This window comes from Leucopleurus acutus (assembly GCF_964270905.1).
Source record: "Leucopleurus acutus genome assembly, chromosome: 21".
NCBI lineage: Eukaryota > Metazoa > Chordata > Mammalia > Artiodactyla > Delphinidae > Leucopleurus > Leucopleurus acutus.
In genome coordinates, this window is record NC_139163.1 from 13,569,895 (window position 1) to 13,589,736 (window position 19,842).

The 19,842-nt window shown below is 38.8% G+C and overlaps 2 protein-coding genes across 3 annotated transcripts in view; one reads left to right on the forward strand and one right to left on the reverse strand.

Annotated features, from left to right (window-relative positions):
* LRP2BP (LRP2 binding protein) overlaps window positions 1-15,464 on the reverse strand; it is a 54,344-nt gene extending 38,880 nt beyond the window's left edge. The window contains exons 1-4 of the mRNA XM_082863690.1: window positions 15,134-15,464; window positions 2,737-2,807; window positions 1,309-1,435; window positions 469-581 (exon numbers count right to left, since the gene is read on the reverse strand). Of these exons, the coding sequence (XP_082719816.1) occupies window positions 469-581; window positions 1,309-1,414 (219 nt within the window). The 5' untranslated portion in view covers window positions 1,415-1,435; window positions 2,737-2,807; window positions 15,134-15,464. The remainder of the gene's footprint in view (window positions 1-468; window positions 582-1,308; window positions 1,436-2,736; window positions 2,808-15,133) is intronic.
* A 1,705-nt stretch (window positions 15,465-17,169) lies between these two features.
* ANKRD37 (ankyrin repeat domain 37) lies at window positions 17,170-19,722 on the forward strand (the record flags this gene model as incomplete). 2 transcript variants are annotated; one of them, XM_082863692.1, is made up of 5 exons in its annotated part: window positions 17,170-17,270; window positions 17,475-17,627; window positions 18,494-18,585; window positions 19,120-19,323; window positions 19,575-19,722. In XM_082863692.1, coding segments are annotated over exons 1-5 (477 nt in total). In that variant the 5' UTR covers window positions 17,170-17,243. The 2 variants fall into 2 exon arrangements, with proteins under 2 accessions (XP_082719818.1, XP_082719817.1); XM_082863691.1 differs by lacking the exon at window positions 19,575-19,722 and having other exon boundaries at window positions 19,120-19,327.
* Window positions 19,723-19,842: the final 120 nt, after the last annotated feature.

Below are 19,842 nucleotides of genomic sequence, written 5' to 3' on the forward strand. Positions count from 1 at the left end.
AGTTGGAGTGATAGTTTGCATAGGTCCTCCTAGACCTACTTTGCAAACCTCAGCATAATGTGGATAAAGAGGGAAATTCCCTCCTTACTCCATATAGGAACATATAAAGCTGCCTTTAAGTACTAGATAAGAATCAGGATTTTTCATTGTTAATAAAATGAAAATATTTTATAAATGATGTTGAATATATCGGGCAAAATATAAAAATTAGATTTTTAATTTATCATGTGAAAATGGATTTCATACCAAAATGACTCCTATAAATGACATTAATTAGAATGATTTTTATGGAGAAAGGTTGAATATTCCGTAAGCTGGGACCAATTTATCATACTTAAATCCACAACAATAATCTATGGAATTTGACAGAATTTCCCTGGTTTAACAATGTAAGGAACTCTATAGGAAATTTTGCTATGAAAATCTAACAGCAGCTTTATATGAAAACAAATCAACAAAAAATGATACCTCTTCAAAATACAGTTGACCTCGTAGGAAATATGCCAGAGTATCCCCTCTTCTTATTCTTTCCTTCAAGAGGTGCAATGCCTTTTCCACCAAACTAGCATGGCTGTAATGATCTGATTTTTTTAAAAAGTAAAGAATTCCATCTTTATCCATACAATATGAATTTTCTCTCTTAAAGTAATAAATTAAATAGAATTCATCTGACACTGTACTAGTTTCCCTCCTAGTTCTCATTCCTAAAACTGACCTCCTTAGTTCAAGGAAAAAGCACTACCTTAAAAAACGAAAGCACTATCACAATACCTGACACTGTGCCTTATATAATTAAGAAATATATTGGCTGGTTGTCAAACTAACCCTCTTTCCTACTAGGCAGGAGCTCTAGCAATGCAGTCTATGTGGAATTCTTTAGACAAAGCTGGCCTCTGGGTGAGTGAAATTCTTAATTTGAGCCTTAATTGGAACTACTCTAACTAGATGAGCTAACCATCCCCAATTTAATTTTTTTAAGTCTATAGAAAAAAATGGTAGCTTTAAATGCTAATTTCAAGTAAAGCATGGTACTGTTCTCTTTAACAGAACTGACATCTGGCTTCTCTTTTCCAGAAGGGTGTCCTAAAGTCCTGAGAGTAAAACCAGGATCAGGATCTCATTATGAAACTTCTTCACTGATGATCTGCTACCAGGTAGCTTCAAGCAATTTCACAGATTCTTACAGAAAAGCTAGAAAAGACTATAAACTTAACCACTTGCTTGCCAGCAATAAGACTCATATTTCTTGTTTCTTTTGCTCTGGTGTACCTAATTAACTTTTAGTGAAAATATTATCAGGATTTGTACCAGTCTTTTCCTTTCTCCATTGGAAGAGTTTTTGTTTATTAGCAGCATAGTGGGATAGAGAAGTATAAAAGGGGTTCTTGGGCAACTTTTCACTGGTCAACTTCATCCTGTCTCCACAGTAGGTATTCTGTAAATTAAAAAATTATATTAAAAAATAATATGGTAGAATCTTCCCCCAGAAAATGCAAAGAGAGACTCCACTCCAACTTGGCAGTCATTATAAAAAGCATCTTCCTCTCATCATCTAGGGATAGGGCACCAAACTACCAGCTCTGGGATGTGAACATTCCTTCTTAGGAAACCAGGACCCTCTATAGCTATGAGAAGCACAGCACTCCTCCATGTCTGTTTCCACAGCATGGGATTAATGATCAGAGCTGTTTGCAAATCCTTTCTGGCTATGAGATCACACACTCCAGTGAGTCATGTCACCCACCACAGCTGCTGCCACTAGTAGGAATTGGTGACACTGCCCATAGATACAGTTCCTGTGCACTGGTACCTTCCTGTTGCCTTGTAACTGAAGCTCATCAAACTAATCCATTTTAAATGAAAACATTTGTCTATTTTACCTGGGAATATACTTTATTTTAGCTGTGTTGTTCAGTTTTATCTTCCTGTCTGTATTGGATTGCCATGTTATAAGGTGGATCACAGTTGAAGGGAAAATCAGAGCCTTCATATAAAATGTAGAGGCCACCTCATCTGGGATGAAGGAGTCCAGGTTGGCCTAGGCTCAGGGTAGTGAGACAGCAAACTCAGTTGTTGCTATGCTTTTTTGTTTACTCCTTGGAATTCCACTGTTACAGCAGGCTTTCACCAATCAGGAACAAGCTTCCAGTAAAGGTTCCTGATTGGTGGTGAAGAGAACTCAATAGACCTTTAGTATTATTGGAAAGCAGCATTTATACAATTTTATGATACTATTTTCGACAATAAATTGCTTCATTAATGAGAATGAAGTTGCAGAAAAGGGAGATAATTCAGTATACCAGAGAGAAAAAATCACCGAAGTATCTGTGATTTTGGAAGAGTCATATAATCTTCTTAAGAGTCAATTTCCTCATCTGTAGTTTAGACTATAAGTAGTTTGAACTAGAGGATTTCAAAACGTCTGTCCCTAGATATGTAAAATTCTTTGATTATAGGACTCTAAAAATCTATGGTTGCACTAGTAAATGTAAAAGCTTCCAATGAACTTTAGGGTGAAGCAATATTAGGTGAAGTATTTAGAAGAAAGACAATCCAAATAGGATGATGTCTATAGAACCATCAGTTGACTCAGAAACTGGTTATAGAAGTTTTTATTTCACTGAAGACTTAAGCCCATGTGCTATTGTATCCAAAAAGGCTAAGAAAAAAGTTGACACATTCAGGAAGGTCATCAGAAAAGAAACAAATCAGAAAGCAAAATCCATTTAAACTCACGTTGCCTTCTGTGGTTACAATACTCCACAGGGTTTCTGTTGCTGAAGCTTAAAAGAATATTTGGGGAGGACCTAGAAAATATAAGCAAAGATTTATTGAGCTCTTACTATAGGCCAGGATTTGTTCTTTGTTCTAAGTGCTTTACAGGTACTAACTCCTACAAAACTTTATGAAATACTGGTGGTTATGAGGCCCACTTAATGTGGGAGGAAACTGAGGCACCAGTGAAGAAGTTAAGCAACTTGCCTCAGATCACAGGGCTGGCAGGTGGGACAGCTGGGCTGCCAGAATGCCTGTGTACTTCATCATTATTCCATACTGTTCTCCAAAAAGCAGAGCTAACATGATTGTTTAAAATGGCAGGACTCCCATAAGAGGGTAAGCTAAAATTCAGTACTTTTTAATTTCAGAAAATGAGAACTAAGAGAAGATTTTAAACAGCAAGAATATATGTTTATTTCTGCCAAATCTTGGGATAAGATATAAAATTATAATTTGAAACTTGACAAGTGTTTGCATAGCATGCAGTGAATTTAGAAAATGCTATAATAGAAATTATAGACCTTAATCGATGATGTAAAATCTGAAAGAAATATATGATTTTAAAAGGAAGGGCAGGTGTAGTAGAGACTGATGGTGACCTTCCCAGACCCTCTTTACTAGTTAGTGCCCTATCTCCAGTGCTGTGAATGTTAATTGCTTAAGGTTGTGCAACCACCACCAATATCTAATTCTGGAACATTTTCATCACTTCAAAAGAAACCCTGTAGAAATTAGCAGTCACTCCCCAATCTTTTCCTCCTTTCAGCCCCTAGCAATCACTAACCTACCTTCTGTCTCTACAGATTTGTCTATTCTGCATACTCCATATAAATGGAATCATACAGTATGTGGCCTTTTGTGTCTGGCTTCTTTTACATAATGTTTACAAGGTTCGTGCATGTTGTAGCATGTATCAGTACTTCGTTCCTATTTTTGGCTGAATAATATTTCATTATATGGATATAACACATTTAAAAAAATCTGTTCATCATCTGATGAACATGTGAGTTGTTTCTAGCTTTTGGCTATCCTGAATAATGCTGGTAGTTTTCACATACTTGTTTTTGTGTAGACATAGGTTTTTAATTCTTTTGGGTATAAAACTAGGAAGGGGATTGCTGGGTCACATAGTAATTCTATGTTTAAGATTTTGAGACATTGCCAAACTGTTTTCCAAAGTGGCTTTTTGCTTTTCCACCAGCAACGTGTGAGGGTTCCACATCCTCACCGACACTGGTGATTGTTCATCTTTCTGATAATAGCCATCCTAGTGAATGTGAAGTGTTATCTTGTGGCTCTGATTTGCATTTCCATAATGAAAAACGATGTTGAGACTCTTTTCATGTGCTTATTGGCCACCTGTTTATCTTATTTGGAGCGATGTTAATCCTTTGCCAATTTTGTAGTTGGGCTGTCCTTTTATTGCTGAGTTATAAACATTCTTTATATATTCCAGATACTGGACTCTTATCAGGTATATAATTTGCAAATATTTTCTCCTATTCTATGGGGTCTTTTCACTTTCTTGTTTCTTTTGATCCCTCGATTTTTTAAAATTTGATTAAGTCCATTAAAAAAAATTCCCAAATCTTTTCTTGTAAATTTTTTCTTTTTTAAAAATCACTTTGAGGTGTTTCTTCCCTCTTTGTTTCCTGGTGCGTGAGGAGAGGGGATTAAGAGCGCTGCTTAAAGGAGCTCCAGAGATGGGCGAGAGCCGTGGCTAAAAGCGCGGACCACAGAGACGGGCCTGAGACGCTAAGGCTGCTGCGGCCGCCACCAAGAAGCCTGTGTACGAGCACAGGTCACTCTCCACGCCCGCCTTCTGGGGAGCCTGTGCAGCCCGCCACTGCCAGGGTCCCGTGATCCAGGGAAAACGCCCCCGGGAGAACGCACGGCGCGCCTCAGGCTGGTGCAACGTCACGCTGGCCTCTGCCGCTGCAGGCTCGCCCCGCATCCGCACCCCTCCCTCCCCCCGGCCTGAGTGAGCCAGAGCCCCCTAAGTCAGCGGCTCCTTTAACCCCGTCCTGTCTGAGCGAAGAACAGACGCCCTCCGGCGACCTACACGCAGAGGCGGGGCCAAATCCTAAACTGAACCCCCATGAGCTCTTCGAACAAAGAAGAGAAATCTGTCCCAGCAGCCTCAGGAGCAGTGGATTAAATCTCCACAATGAACTTGATGTACCCTGCATCTGTGGAATACCTGAATAGACAACGAATCATCCCAAATTGAGGAGGTGGACTTTGAGAGCAAGATTTATTATTTTTTCCCCTTTTCCTCTTTTTGTGAGTATGTATGTGTATGCTTCTGTGTGAGATTTTGTCTGTATAGCTTTGCTTTCACCATTTGTCCTAGGGTTCTATCCGTCTGTTTTCCTTTTTTTTTTTACTTAAAATTTTTTTTCTTAATAATTATTTTTTAATTTAATAACTTTATTTTATCTTACTTTATTTTATTTTATCCTCTTTCTTTCTTTTTACTTTTTCTCCCTTTTATTCTGAGCCATGTGGATGAAAGGCTCTTGGTGCTACAGCCAGGAGTCAGTGCTGTGCCTCTGAGATGGGAGAGCCAACTTCAGGACACTGGTCCACAAGAGACCTCCCAGCTCCACGTAATATCAAACAGCGAAAATCTCCCAGAGATCTCCATCTCAACACCAACACCCAGCTTCACTCAACGACCAGCAAGCTACAGTGTTGGACACCGTATGCCAAACAACTAGCAAGAAAGGAACACAACCCCACCCATTAGCAGAGAGGCTGCCTAAAATCATAATAAGTCCACAGACACCCCAAAACACACCACCAGACATGGACCTCCCCACCAGAAAGACAAGATCCAGCCTCATCCACCAGAACACAAGCACTAGTCCCTTCCACCAGGAAGCCTACACAACGCACTGAACCAACTTTAGCCACTGGGGACAGACACCCAAAACAACGGGAACTACAAACCTGCAGCCTGCAAAAAGGAGACCCCAAACGCAGTAAGATAAGCAAAATGAGAAGACAGAAAAACACACAGCAGATGAAGGAGCAAGATAAAAACCCACCAGACCTAACAAATGAAGAGGAAATAGGCAGTCTACCTGAAAAAGAATTCAGAATAATGATAGTAAAGATGATCCAAAATCTTGGAACTAGAATAGAGAAAATGCAAGAAACATTTAACAAAGACCTAGAAGAACTAAACAGAAAAGAAGCAACGATGAACAACACAATAAATGACATTAAAAATACTCTAGAAGGGTTCAATAGCAGAATAACTGAGGCAGAAGAACGGATAAGTGACCTGGAAGATAAAATAGTGGAAATAACTACTGCAGAGCAGAATAAAGAAAAAAGAATGAAAAGAATTGAGGACAGTCTCAGAGACCTCTGGGACAACATTAAACACACCAACATTCGAATTATAGGGGTCCCAGAAGAAGAAGAGAAAAAGAGAGGGACTGAGAAAATATTTGAAGAGATTATAGTTGAAAACTTCCCTAATATGGGAAAGGAAATAATTAATCAACTCCAGGAAGCAAAGAGAGTCCCATACAGGATAAATCCAAGGAGAAACATGCCAAGACACATACTAATCAAACTGTCAAAATTTAAATACAAAGAAAACATATTAAAAGCAGCAAGGGAAAAACAACAAATAACACACAAGGGAATCCCCATAAGGTTAACAGCTGATCTTTCAGCAGAAACTCTGCAAGCCAGAAGGGACTGGCAGCACATATTTAAAGTGATGATGGAGAAAAACCTACAACCAAGATTACTCTACCCAGCAAGGATCTCATTCAGATTTGATGGAGAAATTAAAAACTTTACAGACAAGCAAAAGCTGAGAGAGTTCAGCACCACCAAACCAGCTCTACAACAAATGCTAAAGGAACTTCTCTAGGCAAGAAATACAAGACAAGGAAAAGACCTACAATAACAAACCCAAAACAATTCAGAAAATGGTAACAGGAACATACATATCGATAATTAATTACCTTAAATGTGAATGGATTTAATGCTCCCACCAAAACACAGACTGGCTGAATGGATACAAAAACAAGACCTATATATATGCTGTCTACAAGAGACCTACTTCAGACCTAGGGACACATACAGACTGAAAGTGAGGGGATGGAAAAAAGATATTCCATGCAAATGGAAATCAAAAGAAAGCTGGAGTAGCAATTCTCGTATCAGACTAAATAGACTTTAAAATAAAGACTATTACCAGAGACAAAGAAAGACACTACATAATGATGAAGGGATCAATCCAAGAAGAAGATATAACAATTGTAAATATTTATGCACCCAACATAGGAGCACCTCAATACATAAGGCAAATGCTAACAGCCATAAAAGAGGAAATCAACAGTAACACAATAACAGTAGGGGACTTTAACACCCCAATTTCACCAATGGACAGATCATCCAAAAATGAAAATAAACAAGGAAACACAAGCTTTAAATGATACATTAAACAAGATGGACTTAATTGATATTTATAGGACATTCCATCCAAAATTAACAGAATACACATTTTTCTCAAGTGCTCATGGAACATTCTCCAGGATAGATCATATCTTGGGTCACAAATCAAGCCTTGGTAAATTTAAGAAAATTGAAATTGTATCAAGTATCTTCTCCGACAACAACGCTATGAGACTAGATATCAATTACAGGAAAAGATCTGTAAAAAATACAAACACATGGAGGCTAAACAATACACTACTTAATAACAAAGTGACCACCAAGAAATCAAAGAGGAAATCAAAAAATACCTAGAAACAAATGACAATGGAGACACGACAACCCAAAACCTATGGGATGCAACAAAAGCAGTTCTAAGAGGGAAGTTTATAGCAATACAACCCTACCTTAAGAAACAGGAAACATCTCGAATAAACAACCTAACCTTGCACCTAAAGCAATTAGAGAAAGAAGAACAAAAAAATCTCCAAAGTTAGCAGAAGGAAAGAAATCATAAAGATCAGATCAGAAATAAATGAAAAAGAAATGAAGGAAACGATAGCAAAGATCAATAAAACTAAAAGCTGGTTCTTTGAGAAGATAAACAAAATTGATAAACCATTAGTCAGACTCATCAAGAAAAAAAGGGAGAAGACTCAAATCAACAGAATTAGAAATGAAAACGGAGAGGTAACAACTGACACTGCAGAAATACAAAAGATCATGAGAGAGTACTACAAGCAACCCTATGCCAATGAAATAGACAACCTGGAAGAAATGGACAAATTCTTAGAAATGCACAACCTGCCAAGACTGAACCAGGAAGAAATAGAAAATATGAACAGACCAATCACAAGCACTGAAATTGAAACTGTGATTAAAAATCTTCCAACAAAAAGCCCAGGACCAGATGGCTTCACAGGTGAATTCTATCAAACATTTAGAGAAGAGCTAACACCTATCCTTCTCAAACTCTTCCAAAATATAGCAGAGGGAGGAACACTCCCAAACTCATTCTATGAGGCCACCATCACCCTGATACCAAAACCAGACAATGATATCACAAAGAAAGAAAACTACAGGCCAATATCTCTGATGAACGTAGATGCAAAAATCCTCAACAAAATACTAGCAAACAGAATCCAACAGCACATTAAAAGGATCATACACATGATCAACTGGGGTTTATCCCAGGAATGCAAGGATTCTTCAATATACACAAATCAATCAACATGATACATCATATTAACAAATTGAAGGAGAAAAACCATATGACCAACTCAATCGATGCAGAAAAAGCTTTTGACAAAATTCAACACCTATTTATGATAAAAACCCTGCAGAAAGTAGGCATAGAGGGAACTTTCCTCAACATCATAAAGGCCATATATGACAAACCCACAGTCAACATCGTCCTCAATGGTGAAAAACTGAAAGCATTTCCACTAAGATTAGGAACAAGACAAGGTTGCGAACTCTCACCACTCTTATTCAACATAGTTTTGGAAGTTTTAGCCACAGCAATCAGAGAAGAAAAGGAAATAAAAGGAATCCAAATCGGAAAAGAAGAAGTAAAGCAGTCACTGTTTGCAGATGACATGATACTATAATTAGAGAATCCTAAAGATGCTACCAGAAAACTACTAGAGCTATTCAATGAATTTGGTAAAGTAGCAGGATACAAAATTAATGCACAGAAATCTCTGGCATTCCTATACACTAATGATGAAAAATCTGAAAGTGAAATAAAGAAAAACACTCCCATTTACCATTGCAACAAAAAGAATAAAACATCTAGGAATAAACCTACCTAAGGAGACAAAAGACCTGTATGCAGAAAATTATAAGACACTGATGAAAGAAATTAAAGATGATACAAATAGATGAAGAGATATACTATGTTCTTGGATTGTAAGAATCAACACTGTGAAAATGACTCTACTACCTAAAGCAATCTACAGATTCAATGCAATCCCTATCAAACTACCACTAGCATTTTTCACAGAACTAGAACAAAAAATTTCACAATTTGTATGGAAACACAAAACACCCCGAATAGCCAAAGCAATCTTGAGAATGAAAAACGGAGCTGGAGGAATCAGGCTCCCTGACTTCAGACTATACTACAAAGCTACAGTAATCAAGACAGTATGGTACTGGCACAAAAACAGAAATATAAATCAATGGAACAGGATAGAAAGCCCAGAGATAAACCCACGCACATATGGTCACCTTATCTTTGATAAAGGAAGCAGGAAAGTACAGTGGAGAAAGGACAGCCTCTTCAATAAGTGGTGCTGGGAAAACTGGACAGGTACATGTAAAAGTATGAGATTAGAACACTCCCGAACACCATACACAAAAATAAGCTCAAAATGGATTAAAGACCTAAATGTAAGGCCAGAAACTATCACACTCTTAGAGGAAAACATAGGCAGAACACTCTATGACATACATCACAGCAAGATCCTTTTTGACCCACCTGCTAGAGAAATGGAAATAAAAACAAAAATAAACAAATGGGATCTAATGAAACTTCAAAGCTTTTGCGCAGCAAAGGAATCCATAAACAAGACCAAAAGACAACCCTCAGAATGGGAGAAAATATTTGCAAATGAAGCAACTGATAAAGGATTAATCTCCAAAATTTACAAGCAGCTCATGCAGCTCAATAACAAAAAAACAAACAACCCAATCAAAAATGGGCAGAAGACCTAAATAGACATTTCTCCAAAGAAGATATACAGATTGCCAAGAAACACATGAAGGAATGCTCAACATCATTAATCATTAGAGAAATGCAAATCAAAACTACAATGAGATATCATTTCACACCCGTCAGAATGGCCATCATCAAAAAATCTAGAAACAATAAATGCTGGAGAGGGTGTGGAGAAAAGGGAACCCTCTTGCACTGCTGGTGGGAATGTGAATTGGTACACCCACTATGGAGAACAGTATGGAGGTTCCTTAAAAAACTACAAATAGAACTACCATATGACTCAGCAATCCCACTAGTGGGCATATACCCTGAGAAAAGCATAGTTCAAAAAGTCATGTACCAAAATGTTCATTGCAGCACTATTTACAATAGTTGCAGGAGATGGAAACAACCTAAGTTTCCATCATTGGATGAATGGATAAAGAAGATGTGGCACATATATACAATGGAATATTACTCAGCCATAAAAAGAAACGAAATTGAGTTATTTGTAATGAGGTGGATGGCCCTAGAGTCTGTCATACAGAGTGAAGTAAGTCAGAAAGAGCAAAACAAATACCGTATGCTAACACACACATATGGAATCTAAGAAAAAAAAATGTCATGAAGAACCTAGGGATAAGACAGGAATAAAGACACAGACCTACTAGAGAATGGACTTCGGGATATGGGGAGGGGGAGGGGTGAGCTATGACGGGGTGAGAGAGTGGCATGGACATGTATACACTACCAAATGTAAGGTAGATAGCTAGTGGGAATCAGCCGCATAGCACAGGGAGATCAGCTCGGTGCTTTGTGACCACCTAGAGGGGTGGGATAGGGAGGGTGGGAGGGAGGGAGACGCAAGAGGGAAGAGATATGGGAACATATGTATATGTATAACTGATTCACTTTGTTATAAAGCAGAAACTAACACACCATTGTAAAGCAATTATACTCCAATAAAGATGTAAAAAAAAATCACTTTGAGGTATGATTGACATATAAAAAGCTGTATATATTTAATGTATACAACTTGATGGCGTTGGATGTAAATATATACCCATGAAACCATCACCACAATCCATGCTAAGTATATTCATCATCTCCAAAAGTTTCTTCCCACCTAATTTATTTGAACACTAAAGCATAAGAGGTACCCTCTTAGCAAAATTTTAAGTATACAACACAATATTGTTAACTGTAGGCACTGGGCTGTACAGTAGATCTCTAGTACTTGCATAACTGAAACTTTATACCCTCTGCCCACCACCTCCTCATTCCACACACACCCCCAACCCCTAGTAACAACCATTCTACTCTCTGCTTCTATGAGTCTATTTTAGATCCCTCGTATAAGTAGGATCATGTTATATTTGTTCTTCTGTGTCTGGCTTATTTCAGTTTGCATAATGTCCTCCAGGTTCTAAGGCTGAATAATATTCCATTTACATAGCTACCACATTATCTTCTCATTCAGTGACAGGCATTTAGGTTGCTTCCTTGTCTTGGCTATTGTGAATAATGCCACAGTGAATGTGGAGGGAAAAATCTCTCTTTGAGATTCTAATTTCAAATCCTTTGGCTATATGCCGAGAAGTGGGGCTGCTGAATCATATGGTAGTTCTATTTTGAATACTTTGAGGAAGAGTGATAGATACTGCTTTCCATAGTGAATGAACTAATTTACAGACCTAATTTTCAAAGTATTTTGGTTACTTAGTTCTTAAAAAACATTAAGCATGTAAGAAATTTATCAATGGCACCTGCATAAAATAATTGGATAATAAAAATGATTTATTAGATAATTTGGGAAAATGTGTCAAAAGTTTGTAACTCAGCTGTTTTACTTAAAAATTACACATTATTTAAAGTAGCTGGAAAATGTAGAATATTAGATATATGCTTTGAGTAGAACTTATCTTGACATCATATATTACTGTTATTTAGTTGTTTTAATTATTACTTGATTAGTAAAACCAACATTTTATCTATATATTTTCTCCTCTTAGGGACAAAGATTAATTTGAGTAGGATGTTAACAAATTTTGACAAATCTGAGTTACTGTAAGAAAAGGAGTTTCAACTTTCTACACTAGATAAATTATATATCAAATATATCAATTAGCTATGGCCTACACAAAAAATATAATGCATGCTTTTTCTGAAGGTATTCTATATATTCAGCTACTCTCTGTTTCCTAAATGAAAGAAATAGGTTGCACAATCAATGCAGTAAGAGCCCTCTTATCTGGTATTATTGGGACTTGTAGTTTATCAATTAAACAAGAATCAAGGTGGAAATTAATGTGAGTATACAAACATATGATATACATTTTAACTTAAAATATGTAAATATATAGTTATTTTCCCACCTTTTCACTTAGGGTCAGAAGCTATTGCTTTAAATAGAGGATGAATGTGAGAGTTCAGAACTGTCTTTCTTGCATAAACCATATGCATACAAATTCCAGATTATGTTTCTTTAAAATGGAATATGAATTGAAAAATGCCTGTGGAACAATTTGAGGGCAGAACTATTTCTCCCCATCCTTTACTGTTGATTTATCCTCACCTGCTTTGAAAGCATTTTTCTTAGCTACTTGAGGAATCTGAAAGCATTCCATTTAGTCTTCTTAAAAATTATATCTCTCACTTCTTACCCATATCTCACCAGTTATATAATATTTAATTATATTATATATTATAATAATCTTTATAGTGTGGAAAAAAATTCAAACTGCTGTGATCCCAAGTAAATGAGTATTCTACAGAACAGCCTGGTAAGATCTCCCAGTGACCAGTGCAACCGGCAGTGTGTTTTACAGAGGAACTAAAGTGTATTGGTTAATCAGAATAAAAAATTAAATAGTGATCAGAATAAAAAGTAATAAAGTTGTGAGAAATTGTGAGATTTTTCGTTCCTTGTTTTATTAAAACTAGTTTCATACTGGTTTAGGTATCTTCTGTCATTACTAAATCTAGAAAATTAACTAAGTGTAACTTTTGCAGTTTGAGGTGCGACAGCAAAACTAGCATAAATTTCTTTTTCCTTCTTCACAATTTCACAAACAGAAGATTTGTTCTTACTGTAGATCTCAACAACCTCAGTGTTTGATTTCTTATCTTTCCTTATTACATCAAGAATTTTCACCTTTTTACTTAAAGGAAGGACTTTATAACTTCTTTGGCATATCTGAATTGCCAGCATCACTACTCTTGTGCTTTGGGGCCATTATTAAGTAAATAAGGGTTACTTGAACACAGTAACCCAGTAAATCTGATAACCCAGATGGCTACTAGGTGACTAACCTGGACAAAGGGATGATTCCTCTCCCAGGAGGGACGGAGATGGAGATGGAGTGAGATTTCATCATGCTACTCAGGGTGGCATGCAATTTAAAATTTATGAATTGTTTATTTCTGTAATTTTCCATTTAATATTTTCAGACCATGGTTGGTCTGAAACCACAGAAATTGAAAATGTGGATAACGGGGGACTACTGTAATTTTCTCTTTCTGTTCCAGGATCCCATCCAGGTTATCACGCTACATTTAGTCATCATGTCTCCTTAGCCTCCTCTGGTCTATGACAGATTCTCAGGTTTTCCTTGTTGTTTTTTTTTTATAACTTTGACAGTTTTGTACTGGCCAGATATCCTGTAGAATGTCTCCCAACCTGGGTTTACCTGGTATTTTACTCATGGTTAGACTTGGGTTATGGACTTTTGGGAAGATGCAGAGATGAAGTATCCTTCTCAACACATCATATCAGGGGTGCATGCTATCATCATGACTTATCACTGATAATATTAACAAATACCTGGCCAGGGTAGTATTTCACAGGTTTCTCCACTGTAAAGTTACCTTCCCCTCTTCCTATACTCTTACTCTTCAGAAGCAAGGCATTATGTGTAGTCCACACTCAAAAGAACAGTGCGGGGAGAGGATTAATCTCTGTTTCCTGGAGTGGGGAGTGTCTACGTGAAGTATTTGGAATTCTTTTGTAAAGAAGAGTTGCCTTTTCACTCCTACTCTTCCTTCCCTTCCCTTCCCTTCCCTCCCTCCCTCCCTTCCATCTACCTATCTGTCTATCTAAATATCTATCTATCCTTTGTGCCACAATATCCTGGAGCAGCAGTTGTTTATAATAACTATATAATTTATTACCTTCTCCAAGAAGTTTGAGTAAGCAAGGCTGGAAGGGTTTATATAATAAGGCACAAGAAGAATTTATTTGTGGGAAATCTTTTGCTTTTACAATCATACAAGGATCATACATGGATTTCGTGACTGCGCATGCCAGTGAAGACAGAATTACATTTGATTAGTTCAAGCACATCTAGCAGCAAATTAAACATAAGTAGAATCAGCAATGCTTGGAAGAATGACTGTTGAATATGCATCTTAGACCATTTTCCACTTTAGAAAATTGATCCCACTTGCTACATGTTCAGTAAAATCTCCAGTTACTTGCCAGTAAGATATTGTCCCCCAAATGTATTTATTCGGTATATTTTTGTACTCTACCAGCTTTGTTCAGTTTTTAGACGGCTTTTAGGCCCATTTTTAAGACTAAACCAAATACTTACCTGAGATATAAAGAATTTTTTGGAAACATTATGAGCAATGGACAAGTATGCAGTGATTAATGGGATAAAAGCTTTAACAAGTACTCACAACATTCCCTTTCCTTGTGAAATTTAAATATGTCACAGAGAGTTAACAATAATTACCAGATTTAATGCATGCTGAACAGAATCTTGTTTTCAAGAGAAAGGATGTAATGTGGAAGTGCATCCATTACACAAATATCCCACTGCATGATATGTTAACTGCAAAACCTATGTTTAGAACTCTAGGAACTTCTTTGATAATACCTTGTATTAGTTAGGAAATCCTGAAAATGAACATCTGTGCAAATTTGAAGCTTTGAAAAACAGTACTTACCTAATTGAAAAATATGAGAAAAGGAAAACTGGCAATATGGACATGTGTTCTCATGTATCTCTGATATTCTTTAGCATAAAAATGTACTGTGAATAGTTTAAATATTTAAAAAAAGAACACAAGTACGATTCTATATATGTGTTTGAACATAAATACATATACACGTTTATGTTCGAGTATGAATATAAACAAAGACGTTTAAAACTACCCCTTTGCAAATAAAAGAGCAAAGAGCATTTTGCTCACCATCCAAGTCTTCAAAGATTAACCCGCTGCAGCCGCTGAACAACAGGGCACTGGATGCTTCAGATGAAGAGATTAAGGTGATAACAGGATGGGCAATCTGTGCTTCAGAGGAAATTTAAAGATGAAAACGGGAGGCTCTGTGCTTTGGACAAACAGGCCCTTAGACACATGCATTTCACGAAGAGTTTTAATGAACCCCGCTTCCCATACATAGAAAAGCCCTATAATCATTAACTTGGGATATCTGTTCTTTGTGACGGGCAGTGATCTTTTACCAAGATACATTTGACTGCACGTGTTCCCTAACAACAACAACAAAATCACATATAAAGTAGCCTCCCCCCACCTCTCTGGAGCAGTCCCTCAGAGCTATCCGAATGCTGTCTCTGGGGCTACAGTCCTCAGTAAGACCCTGAATAAACCCTAACTCACACCTCTCATGTTGTGCATTTTTCTCTCAGTTGACACCTTGGATCACTGCATAAGTCTAGTAATATGAATTACTGCAAAATTATTTTATGGCTCTTATTACAAAATAAACAACAAACCGTAACCAAAATTAGAACTAAAAGGCCACCTATCTTCACAGGACAATGACCTTGTCCTCTACAAGCATTATAACAAACTATCTTTCAGTCCTGCTCTCAAAGGTATCAGCAGATAGAAGGGAATCGCTGAAGATGTTAGGGAAAACACATATATGGCTGGAGCTTTAGCTTTTAGCTAGATTAACCCGAATAAAAAAGTGCTTAGGGAAAGAGTCCAGAGATTATCTGACAGGCGGTCAATGGCTACGGTTTGAAGTCAGGATGTCTGTCTGTTCCTAAAGCTTTACAAAAACGAATGACTCAAGCTAAAGGAATGGCTCAGCATAAAGAGCTCCGGAGAGCCTTCCTCCCGCCATGCCACAGCGGTTCAGAGCTAGTCCGCCCTGCCCACGGGGAAGAGCCCCCAAGGGTCCTCAGCGTCCACGGCCCAGGTCCTTCGTTTATCCCCTAACTCTCCACATGATGAGTGAGGGGCTCCCGCCTCGGCAAGCTCAGGGCTAAAAGCTGGGGACCCTCAACACTTCCCTAGGCGGCAAGGCCAGCACTGCGCCTAACCCACCTCCAAGAGGGGTCACATTACAGTGGTTGGCTCGTTTTACATCATTCCCAGAACGGACATGGTATCATGTTAAACCCGAAAGGGTGGGGTTTGATAAACCATTTAAACCATATGTTCAGTCCCGGGAGGGCGTGAGCTTTGACAAAGGCGAGAGGGGTGCTGGAGCTGGGGGGCGGGGCGCAGTCCCTGCGGGAAAACCCATGCCCTTAGCTCACCTTAGCCGCCCCTCCTCCTGCCCCCCCCATCGCCCCCTCAGCTTCCGCTTTCCTCCCTAAACGTCCAGGGCCTTGAGGGACAGAGCCAAGCCTGGGGCGATTTTGAACGTGAGACAAGACGGAATTTTCATTCCTCAGGAGCCGGAGGCTGGGACCCCGGCGCCAGCACCAAGCGTAGCAGCTTCCAAAGGTCGTGTTGCAGCCGAGCTCCTTGTAGCTCCCTGTAGCTCCCTGGTTTCCTGGTTACGTGCGTGCCAGCAAAAACCAAAACCTCCGCCCACGACTTCCGCTTCCCCAAAGGGCCTAAAGAGGTGAGCACGACAGCGTGAGACGTGCCGAACTCAGCGCGCCTCATGGCGGCCGCTGAAGCCCAAACGCCCGGAATCCTGTCCCTCACGACGCACGCGCACAGGGGCTGCGGGGGAGCGGCTCGGGGCCCCGCCCCAAGGTGGGCGGGCCTAACGCCTCAGGCTGGGCCAATCAGCTGGCAGATCCGTGCTGCCTCCTCCTCCTTTCTCCCCGCCAGCCTTTCTGGGTTCCCGGTTGCACGTGTCAGTGTTTGTGTACGTGCGGCTGCAGCTGGGCGGAGAAACGCCGGCAGCCCAGGGTTGGGCTGCTGGAGCGCAGCCAGAGCTGTGGCGCGGCGGGGAGGGGCCGGCCCGCTGGCCCTGGGGATCTTTAAATTCTCCTGCTCTTGGGCGGCTTGTGCTCTCTTACCTGTTTGTCTGCAGCGAGCGCCTCACCGCTCTGCTCTCCCAAGCACTCCAGTCCTCTACTTTAGGTGGGAGATGCTGTTGCTCGATTGCAACCCCGAGGTGAGACTCAGGCTGCTTTTGCCCTGCAGGCTTAAGTCTAATAGGGAGGGCTAGCTAGGGTGATGGCTTACTGACCACTTGGCGTTGCCAAGTCAAGCCTCTTCAGAGTTGGAAGGTTTTTGGAGTGGAGGAAGATGTTCAATCCAGGGAGGGCATGAGCCTTGACAAAGGCGAGGCGGTGCTGGAGCTGTTCTTTTCTCGCAGGTGGATAGTCTGAGGCATCTGCTGGAGACCGGGGCCTCCGTCAACGCACCCCCGGATCCTTGCGAGCAGTCGCCTGTCCACTTGGCCGCAGGTGGCGGCCTTGCTTGCTTTCTTCTCTGGCAGCTGCAGACCGGCGCTGACCTCAACCAACAGGTAACTAGGTAACTGATTGTTGCCGTGTGCAACCCTCCCCCTCCACCCCAAATCCACACAAACACTTCTTAGACGCCGAGATATTCAGTCGTTTCAATTATTAGAAACATGACTGTCGCAGCGATGTCCAATAGAAATATAATGTGAGACACGTATGTTAAGATTTTCTAGTAGCCACATTAATGAAGTAAAACGAAACATGAAAATTTTAGTAACCTAACCCAATTAATCCAAAATATTATCATTTCATATGTAATCAATATAAAACATTACTGATATTTTACATTTTCTTTTCATGTGTCTTCTCCATCTGCTGTGTATTTTACATTTACAGCACATTTCAATTCAGACTAGCCACATTTCAGGTGCTCATTAGCTGGATATATGGTTGCTGGCTACTACGTGGGACAGCATTTCCAAGATCTACAGTTCATTTCCAAAGGAACAATTGCTCCATTACCAAATTAAAAGTCTCAGGATAGCAATACTTGTGAGGCATGCTCACAACCAATACAATTCCTTACAGAACTTTCTTAGGGTAGTTTGCATCTTCATTGAACATTAAAGTATGGTGAATTTTAAATTGTAATTTTTTTACTTCTGTAGGATTGTAGTTTGCTTTTATTCACTTAAAACTTAATGTATGTTTGTAGCTGTGGCTGCACATATTTTTATTAATGACAACTTTGTATTTAATAGGGCACCAAGTGAATTTTATTTTAAAAAAAGAATTAAAAAATTCGGTCCAGTACAATGCATTTCTAACCCCGCTTCCTCAAATAGCTTCCTCAAACAATAGACTTCACCCACCAACTTCCACTAGAGTGTTTCGGGGAGAGACTAAAATGTGCTATTTTGTCTGTAAGGATGTTTTTGGAGAAGCTCCACTACACAAGGCAGCAAAAGTTGGAAGCATGGAATGCCTCAGCCTGCTTGTAGCCAGTGATGCCCAAATTGAGTAAGTATGAAATCAGTGGCTTCAAATTTTATATTTTCTTGGATTAAACTAATCAGACTCCTACAGCTTAATTACATGATGCTTGCCGTTGATAATGTTAACGTTTAAATGTTAACTTAGGCTGTTAATGACATCTAATACTATGTATTTAATTTGAATAAATAAAAAATGGATCCTAAGCAATGAGAGATACAGTTCTATTCATCTGTCATGGCAGTGTTACATCTTCGTTTTGGTTTAGAAAAGCCATTCTATAGAAGTTCTCACTGACTTCCTTTGCATACTTAACTCATTGTAGTGAACAAAGAATACTCCTTCATTCGTGCAAAAATAAAATGCCCACTCTGTGCTGTACTCTGTGCTAGCCATTGAGGATAAATAGTGAGCAAAAATGGAATTCCTCTATGCTTCCTTTACCTCTTCTATTCTGCAACCAACATTTGTATGAGCCCAAAGCGCCTTTGTTAGGAAGATATAAAAAAAGGCTAAACTACTGTCAACTTTTACTTAACTAATTTTTTGTCTCAAATTCAGTTTATGTAATAAGAATGGGCAAACAGCTGAAGATCTTGCTTGGTCATGTGGATTTCCAGAATGTGGCAAGTTTCTTACAACAATTAAATGTATGCAGACAATAAAACCAAGTGAACAATCCAGTAAAGATCATTGTGTTCCAGTGCTCAGACAGAAACGAAGTTTTGGAAGTAAAGAAGATACAAATGGAAAAAGGAAGTGTTGGTAAGAAATTCATAGTTTCTTCTTTCTTCCTCCCTCAAGGATCTCTTATTTAGCACAGAATTTATTGTTTCATTTAAATATTGGCAGTCTTATTTCTAGTATAACTTTTCATTCTCATTAACACATTTTAATACTGGTTGTAGTAACTACTACTAGATTCTAGAGACCAAAAATTGTCCTGCATGGTGGAAGATTGGGAAGGAAACCTTTTTAAAAAAAGTTTTTCATGTTCATATGTTTTTTAACAACAGATGTCGTATTGGTTATGAAGAGGTGTGGAGAAGGTCTTCACTTCATGCAGATCTACTGCTCAGCTACAAGCTATGGCTTTTGGCTCATCAAGTGTGTCTAAACACCTTCTAAGAAGGAGGAAAACTTTCTTCTAAGTGAAGATAACATTCAAGAATACATGTATTTATATGCCTGTAACATTCTGGTTGTGCATGCTTTGTCTTTTAATTTATTAAAGGAGTGTCTAAAGAATAAATTCTTTTGTGTAATATTTACAACCTTTACAAA